The sequence below is a fragment of the Glandiceps talaboti genome, chromosome 12 (genome assembly GCF_964340395.1).
Source record: "Glandiceps talaboti chromosome 12, keGlaTala1.1, whole genome shotgun sequence".
NCBI classification, from domain to species: Eukaryota; Metazoa; Hemichordata; class Enteropneusta; family Spengelidae; genus Glandiceps; species Glandiceps talaboti.
This window is the reverse complement of record NC_135560.1, coordinates 10578251-10587500: the sequence shown is the minus strand read 5'-3', so window position 1 is coordinate 10587500 and position 9250 is coordinate 10578251. Positions and strand designations below refer to the sequence as shown.

At 37.9% G+C, this 9250-nt stretch overlaps 1 protein-coding gene across 1 annotated transcript; it reads right to left on the bottom strand.

Moving 5' to 3' along the window:
* On the bottom strand, nt 1-4611 carry LOC144442905 (BMP-binding endothelial regulator protein-like). Its single transcript, XM_078132280.1, has 5 exons — nt 4561-4611; nt 4227-4260; nt 3102-3340; nt 264-589; nt 1-16 (listed from the first exon to the last, which is right to left on the bottom strand). The coding sequence occupies exons 1-5, from the start codon at nt 4609-4611 to the stop codon at nt 1-3; spliced, it is 666 nt and encodes a 221-aa protein (XP_077988406.1).
* Nucleotides 4612-9250: the final 4639 nt, after the last annotated feature.

The following is a 9250-nucleotide window of genomic DNA, read 5'->3' as shown; positions in this document are numbered from 1 at the left end:
TTAGATAGTAACACAGCTGTGAAAAAAGACAACAGGATTGCGTCATTACTTTAAGCAACAAATAAACTCAACAAAAACAGAAATATTTAACCATGAATTTAAATGCATTACTTGTGAAATTTCTTCTTTTTATAAATGTCACTGCTGCTTGTCTTTGTTGTAAACTGAGGTATGGTCGCTATTTTTTTTCTGACGATTGAGGGCGTCATTAAAAAAATGTTCGGTCAGATTCCAGAAACATTTTTTTTTAAAAGTCACTTTACCTGTTTTCCACAGCCCAGGTCATAGCCAGTTCGTCGATGTGAGATTGGCTAGTCCCTGTTATTGGGGTACCATCGTAATATCTCAGATCGTCCAGCATATTTGGGTTTGAATTCACGTTACCACACATACCGCACACAGTCAACTCTCCGTGTTCAATTGGCTCTTTGTGTACGTCAACTTCAACGTGGAATGCTCCGTCCCACAATACATGGATGCCATTGGAGGTCTCAAGTCGGATGTAATCGCCGTCTTCGTAAATGATCACGTCATTGCCTTTGTTAACGTGGTACGGGAAGAATGGGTCGTCCAACAGAATTCCATCGACCTAAACAAAACAAAAACACGAAGAAAACCAAGTGACGCTGTATAATAACTTTGTAAAGACCAATTTTGATAGAAAGAGTTGTATTAACTGCACATGTAATGAGTTTCCCATGGATTTATGCTGTGTGTGTACTGAGATACTCTGAGGAGAGAACATGCTGAAGATAGAGTCCAGATAAACATGTCTAAAGAAAACAAAAATTGTCCCAAAATTAACCTATGCGCTTATATAGTTACATTCACATGCGGGTTAATAATATCATTATATTAAGACCCCGTATACTTTACGTATAAAGTGATATATAAAAAGTATACGGGGGGGTGTATTTTGGGAAATGCTGTCTCTACTGGGGTTTCGCTTTGGTTATCTGAGGAGGGTCTAAGGGCGCGGTTACAAATATTGAACGAGGAGTCAGTTTGAGCTCAGACCATTATAGTTACAGTGGTTTGATTGAGATTGTTTGGCCTAATTTGCATATTGCGGATGGGAATCATCACGTTGTGAATAAAGCTTCATCTACACATCTCCAGATGTATCCTCTATTACAGATTTCAGATTTTTGACCAAAAAGACACATTTTTGGATCTAATTTGTATATCACTGGAGGGATCATCGTGTTATAAACAACTCTTAATGTAAACACCACTATTCACTAAGAACGTTCTCACCAAATTTCAACCCAATCTGCTCAGTGTTTTGGAATTAAAGATTTTTGACCAAAAAGACACATTTTTATACATAATTTGCATATCACTGATGATCATCATGCCATGAATGATTCTTAATCTAAACACTCCATCAAATTCAGACAGATCTGCCAGGTAGTTTTGGAGTTTAAGGGTTTTTTTTTTACCTAAAATCATATTTTTTACCAAAAACAAACACCAGTGGTAAGATCATTTTGATTTGAACAATTTCCCAACTAGACATCAAATATCATGGCAATCGGTTAGGCGGCTTTTGACTTCATGAGTTGTTTACACACACACACACACACACACACACACACACACACACACACACACACACACACACACACACATACACACACACACACACACACACCGACCGACCGACCGACCGACAGACAGACAGACAGACAGACAGACAGACAGACAGACAGACAGACAGACAGACAGACAGACAGACAGACAGACAGACACTTTGCCTTGCCTATAGCACTACTGAACCATATCAGTTCAGTTGTGCTAAACAGTGACTACAGATGAAAAGGCATGAAGGTGTACACGGAAATAGGAGTAAATTGTTACCATTTTACCTCTTTGCATGTAAAAATATGTTTAGGGTCGGGGCTTATACTAGGGTCCGTAGGGTTATAGGATCGTTGCTTAAACTGGGGTCGGTTGGGTTATCGCAAACACTTTTTATTTTTATTTGGCTTGTTAGGGGCGAGATCAATAGTTCAATGTAGGATAAAAAAAACTAACTTCTTTCATTTTTGGGGGTGGAGGGATTGAGTCATTTTAGTTCTCATCCTACAAAATCTAAATAATTCTATAAAAATGTCAAATTGAGAAAAAGGAAGAATTTTTGCTCTAGTAAATGCATGGCACTAAAATAAAGTAAGTTAAGTGTCAGCAAAAGAACTATTCTTTACTCACTACATACTGGCTTTATATTCACAGCACTACCACAATACAACTATATATATTGATTTGAAATGGTTTGAAGCAATTGTCAGTTTTGGCCAAGTTAGTTAGAATGTCGGTGGGTAGGAGTCTGAGGCCTGAAATACAAGAATTTAGGTTTTTTTTATCCTACATTGAACTATCGATCTCGCCCCTTAAGAAGAAACTATCACGGTTCACGTCAGGGTCTATGGTTTAATGTCCATCGACCCTGGGGGGGGGGGTTATGCTTGAGGTCATTTGTCCATTGTGTAAAAGACAACGGACGCTTTAGTGAAAAACAATATCATGACTATCCTGTTTTACAAAGGTAGCCTTGTCACTCTCCTTTCTGGAATAAACAAGGAATGGGCCGTCGTTGATATTGGTCAATATCAAGCTGTGACCTGAAAAATGATGGCTATCGAGAAACCTTTTGAAGAACTCAGTCGATCGGCTCAAATCCTAAACTGTGTATATGATTGGTTTTTTTTAAAAAAAAATTTAATGTTTCTTTTTGTAGGCTTACTCACAGAAACAGAGAAACTTTTTAACACAAACATAGACTTGATCTATGTTGTTTCACATTGTTTTATTTTCAAGTTGTGGAAACACGGTAAATTTGTTAGACAAAATATCCCTGCACAATCATTCGTGATCACGAGGCTCAGTAGTGACCGAGAGACCCTTGTTTTCAGACTACACGTCACTTCCGCTTTAATACCCCGCTGGCGCAGATGGTTCATCACTGACGTCACTTTTTTGATCCCATACACATCTGTCATCAATGTTAAAAATCGAAACCTTATCGTTACGCAACAACTTGACAGTGGGTTCAACACAGTTATTCTCCAATTTTTAGATACATGTTTTGGTAAACCTACCTTGATCTGTTTATTTTCAAGAAGTTCAATTTCGTAAGGGTTAACTTTCAGTTTAACTTCGATAACGCGAGAAGTTCTTCCTATCACCATGTTAGTGGCGGACACTTCAAATTTTGAAGTCACTCGGTGAGCAGTACAGTCCTGTACCAAGACATACGAACAGTGACCGGAAAATTCGTATTCCAATCCATCGAAAGTTATGTAGTGAGGATCGCCCTTGGCAACACACGTCACCCATCCTTTCATAAAATAAAATGAAATATCGTTAAATATGATACGTGATGAAGCGTTTTAAATTTGATTACATGAATATGTTTTCGCCGAGAATTATTTTGTTGAAGATGAGAGTGGGACCCCTGCTGATGTTAGCAATTATCTCATTAGTAAAGCTCTCTATCTCTTGGTGGAAATACCAATAACCGATAAAATTGACACCACCTTTGAATTCGAAAATGAATGATAATAATATTAACGAGATGCTTATAAATGCATATGGCGCCATAAAATTGGCATATTTCGGACCTGGTGACATGATTCCATGATAGAGCTGACTGGCATCTTAGTTACTAAAAGTCACATTGTACCTCAGACCACTAAAATATAGTGGTCTGAGATTGTACGTATATCTTTTATGGCATTTTTATCATCGTTGTTCTATATATTAAAAAAACAACTTTTTTTCGTTTTACTTTTTGAAAAGCTTGTTGCAAAGTGTTTGATCTCTGTGTACAGCCAATAAGCTAAATAATCCTTGTCGATCGTTACCGAAAACCGTGTCTCGTTGTCAAAACAGTTTCATGGCCGTGTCAGATCAAAATTATCAAATCGTGTGATACTGAATACAAAATGAAACTGATACGGTAATTTTTGAAGTGGCCTCGAGTCGCTCTGAGGATAATATTGGGACTTACCATGGACTAGTATATCACCGTGACAGTAGTTTTGTGTTTGAGGATCGAAAAGTCACAGCTTCCAGGGTTGCCAGGTTCTCAGTGTGAAATTGAGAAGTGTCACTTTTTAAAAAAAATAACCCCCCCCCCCCCCCGCCATAACAATTGCATGTACAGGCCTATACTTTATCGTGACAAACGTCAAAATCTCAGTACAATTAACTTTTGGTCTTACCTTCAGGTGGAAGATCGGGACGCCTTTTAGCTTCCTGGTAATGAAATAGGAATGATCATTAATGTTGAGAAAGGTTGATTCTCTAGATCTGGAATACTTCATATTACAATTACCATTCCTTGAACTCTTGTTGGTTAATTCACACGTTGTATACATTTCTATTTGTGTTTATCATGAACAAAAATGCAACAACTCCCCATGTTGGCTAATAACTTGGCTTGTCCATTAAACTCAGGTTGGTATTATAGTGTGCTTACGCTGGCGAATTCATCAACTTCGGTCATGAAAGAAACGTTTTTAAAAATCAAATATTTGAGAATTTAAAATTACTTACCGAAAAACTTGATGTAAAAAGTACCGCAAAAACCACGACTAGGCAACGCATCTTTGCTAAAACTCTCCGGTCCAAAGAATGAAATGATTTCTTCCTCTCCTCCAAAGCCCAACACCTTGACAAAGTGACTACACTCTCATTTGACAACTTTTTCACTGACAATTATGCACTAATTTTGCCTGAATTTGATTGGTTTGACAAGTCATGTGATATTACGTCATTTGAGTTAACTACCTATCAAAAGTTAAACTAAATTATGCAAATTAGACATACTGTGGAAAAAATCTAATTTAAGCGATAAAAAAGAACATTTTAGCCACTAGATGGGTCGATTAATCAACATTATTTCCTGTACGACATTTTTATTACTTTTAGGATAATTTCTACAAAGTTTAACCAATATTAGTCTGATTGAGGTCACGATTGCGAAATCGCAAACGGTAAATAATGAGGAACCTAGAGAATCTCATTGATGGTCACGTGCAAGAATGTTAATGATGGGGAACATCTTGTTTGGTGAAACAAAAGATGAGTTGGCATACCCAAATATAATAACGCAATCTGTGCACAGATTACCTGGGATTAAGATATGCGTCAACAATTCAAAATCACATCAAATAGTCATGCATAATGATTATAAAGAATATACACATTTATCTATTTCATTTTATCTTATTTTTTTTTCCTTTTTTGCTGCCCCTCCCGGTTTTGGGGGGAGGGGGTTTATGGGTAAACGAAGAGAACAGCTTAGCTGTTGATTGGTAGCTTGAAGTTTCTACAAAATGTCTAAAATATTACGTCGTTTTCAAAAACTATCATATCGTTTAAGTGTCCCAGGTTTGTCGTAGAAGGAGAGAAAGGATATTTTAATTAGTAAGAAAAGGGAAGTCTTAACGGCGATTAGTTTATTTTTAAAACGAGTTTGGATGTATCATGGCACTCGTTCCAATTTCTACGATTTTCACTTGACCCGATTGATTTCTGTGTAAGCTTATATCACAACGAAATCAAAATTTAATCTATTATTTTGTTATTAAATTTTGTTGTAGTAAAATCGCTTTTTTTGTGAACGAAAGCAAATGTGAGCTCTAAGAGTGTAATTATCCACATTAAATGATAACCGTTCTTCATCGGTATCAAGAAACTAAGCTGCAGTGAAAAGCATGTCGCCTGAAACAGTCTTGTCTGTCATGACAAATATCTTGCAAACATTGTTACATTTTATCATCTGGCACGACAAATATCTTGCAAACATTGCAACATTTTATCGTCTGGCACGACAAATATCTTGCAAACATTGCTACATTTTATCGTCTGTCTCGACCAATATCTTGCAAACAGTGCTACGTTTTATCGTCTGGTTTGACAAATATCTCGAAAACATATATTGCTACATTTTATCGTCTGGCACGACAAATATCTTGCAAACATTACTACATTTTATCGTCTGTCTCGACAAATATCTTGCAAACATTGCAACATTTTATCGTCTGTCTCGACAAATATCTTGCAAACATTACTACATTTTATCGTCTGTCTCGACAAATATCTTGCAAACATTGCAACATTTTATCGTCTGGCACGACAAATATCTTGCAAACATTGCAACATTTTATTTATGTGCTGGCAATCTGCTAAATAAATGGTATCTCATTCTAAAATTGTTGAATAGTAAGATTTTTGTCGCGCAAGACGTTGAAATGTAACAGTGTCTGCAATTTGTTTATTGGGCAAGACGATACTGAAGTTTTTAGGTGTAAACCGTTAATTTACGCACAGAAGACATCCATGGCCAAATTCAAGTAATTCGGTAATGGCGTACTGCAAGTACAACCATTCAGACCCGCCATGGCACGTATCCATTGAAATCAGCAGTGAGTTTATATCGGGGTCTGTCGATTGATAATTTTGTTATACTAAATAAACTGAAGAGTATTAGTAGTAGCATTATTAGTTTGAATATGAAGGTGCAAAGTTTGAAAAATCAAATGTGTGCATGGCCACGTGATAGTAAAGCTACCAGTCCAATCTGTCTGATCATCCAGTCACGTTTTTACAATGTACCTATATCGGGGTAAAAGAAATATATGCAGTTTTTAGACAATTTATTGGGCTAACGTTTCGAAGATAGTAAGAAACAGATTCTTACTTGTCTGTGGGCAAAGGCATAAAGATGTAAAGAAATAGAAGTAAATTTTGACCATATTTTACCTTTTTGCTTGCAAAAAAAAATAATAGCTTACTAATAGATCATTACGCCATAGGTTACAACAAACACACACGGACGTCATTTGACTGGTGGAAATGTCAAATAAACTAATCCTATGTGTTAATACTCTGCTTAAATCTATCGCATCAGCTGTTCTGAACCTTGCAACAACTGGTATGACGTCATTAATATATTATGCGACATTGTTATATAAGAGATATGTTTTAATGAGGCCAATTGATCATCACCGTCATGTCAGATCGGCGAATGTGGGTCCGATTTTACAAATCGCTTTAATCTCGTGGAGTACTAGTGCCTCATTGTAGAAAATGGTGAAATCAAGGGAGGGTCACATTTTATTTTGACTAATTTTATTATCTAACTTTGCATTGTTTTGTGATTTCGTCATCCCACAATTACCGCTGCTGCCACATCCCACCGCTGCTACATACCATCACTGCCACCGTGATTCCATATTCAGAACATATCGGTGATATCGCTGCTGGCAACCATGCATGCAATTAATCGATTATTGTTAGTTGTGAGGAGGGGAGCGGGTCTCACAGGGGAGGAGGGGAAAAGTGTAGTATTTACGATATTGAGCCATATCAAGGATCAGGGATATTAACCTCGGTCCGGGCAATGTCATCAGAGCACCCTAATCTTTGGAGTCTTGTCTTCAGCTTTGCCAATTAGATCCAAGTTTGGGAATCATAATTAATGTGGCACCTTCACACAAATTCACTGTGGGGGTAACAGTACTAGTAGGAAAACAACCAATGCCTTTGAAATTATCGATATGGTGGCAGTTGTGGGATTGAACCTTACCATTGAGTATTGGACTTGCGTGCCTTTTCATTACGCTGGAGGGGTTAACTTCACTCGAATAATTCGTCTGCACTACGGAAAAAAATCATTGGCACCGATCTGCCAACACTTGACTCCATATATCGCTCGAGGACTGTCAGCAAGACAACATCCATTACACGACATTCAAGTCGTCCCGCTCATGGTCTTTTCAACCTTCAGCTACACTCTATCGTAGTATAAAGATATCCTCTGAACGTTTTAGGAAAAAGCCTTTACCCTTCTGATTTTTAAATGAGTCCTAATTTTCTCTCGTCTATCATTGTTGTTTTTAACCGTCCAGTTGTCCCTTTTACCCTGTCTTTTTATTTGTAACTTTACCATACCAAGCTCTCGTGAACAGTTACATTCAAATGTTTTTATACATATGGCAATAAAGTATCTGAATCTGAATATTGACTGCATTTCAACCCATGTTGAATATTTAATCACAGGGGAGGGTTAAGTTTCAGATAAATGAAATCGAGGGACTGCCACATTGTAGAAAATGGAATTGGGAAGGGTCACATTTTAGGTAACAGACTATTCATGAACCACCCCTCCCCCCTCTGTCTGTCTGTCTGTCTGTCTGTCTGTCTGTCTGTCTGTCTGTCTGTCTGTCTGTCTGTCTTTCAGTCTGTCTCTGTCTGTCTTTCTCTGTCTCTCTCTGTCTCAGTCTCTCTGTTTGTGTCTCTCTCTGTCGCTATGTCTGTGTCTCTCTCTGTCTCTGTCTGTCTGCGGCCTGCATGCCTGCCTGCCTGTCTGTCTCTGTCTGTCTGTCTGTCTGTCTGTCTGTCTGTCTGTCTGTCTGTCTGTCTGTCTGTCTGTCTGTCTCTCTGTCTGTCTGTCTCTCTCTCTCTCTCTCTCTCTCTCTCTCTCTCTCTCTCTCTCTCTCTCTCTCTCTCTCTCTCTCTCTCTCTCTCTCTCTCTCTCTCTCTCTCTCTCTCTCTCTCTCTCTCTCTCTCTCGGGCTGGCTGGAATGATTGGGGATTGTCAATAGTTTGGAATTTGCTTTTCTCTCTCTCCAAACTTGACCAACAACTCTCGCTCTAACATTTGATTTCGATACTGTATGGTGACTTGCATTAGAGAGTACCTGTAACAGCTGTTCAATGAAGCGGAAGTTATTCACATTCAGTGCACACTTCTGTCACACTATTACAACTAACTGTGTTCTATTGTGTCAAATGAGGCTAGTGATTACTCACTACTGAGTGACTGCGAAAAGTTAGGTGAACGTGTAAACCCTGTCAGAGGCAAGGACTAGTAACAGGGGGAAATAAAAAAAAAATTCAGGAAAATAAAAGTGATTAGAGCAAACTCAAAACATTTCAAAGATTAAGCTTACATTAGACTTAAAACATTTATCACGACTAGGGTAAAAACACTCAATGTACTTTCCGAATTTATACTTATCGGATAATGTTAGCTTATAATTACTTCATATACAAAAAATTACTCTACAAACGCGTGTAAGCATATGAGCTTATTCTTCAAACTCGTCTAAAAATTGCCCTGGACAACATATATGTGACCCCTGACTTTTTTGTAAGGTCTTCGAGAGCAGAAAGCACGTACGAGTATACATATGTTTCCCCATGGATGAGCCTGTTTCCACATATAATGCCTCAATGC

Bases quoted from the DNA above. Each gene is read 5' to 3' on its own strand.
- LOC144442905 (XM_078132280.1), bottom strand. From the start codon at position 4,611: ATGCGTTGCCTAGTCGTGGTTTTTGCGGTACTTTTTACATCAAGTTTT. The intron at 3,341-4,226 runs GTAAGACCAAAA...ATTTTATGAAAG, and splicing joins TCCCGATCTTCCACCTGAAG to GATGGGTGACGTGTGTTGCC. The intron at 590-3,101 runs GTAGGTTTACCA...TGTTTTGTTTAG, and splicing joins TTGAAAATAAACAGATCAAG to GTCGATGGAATTCTGTTGGA.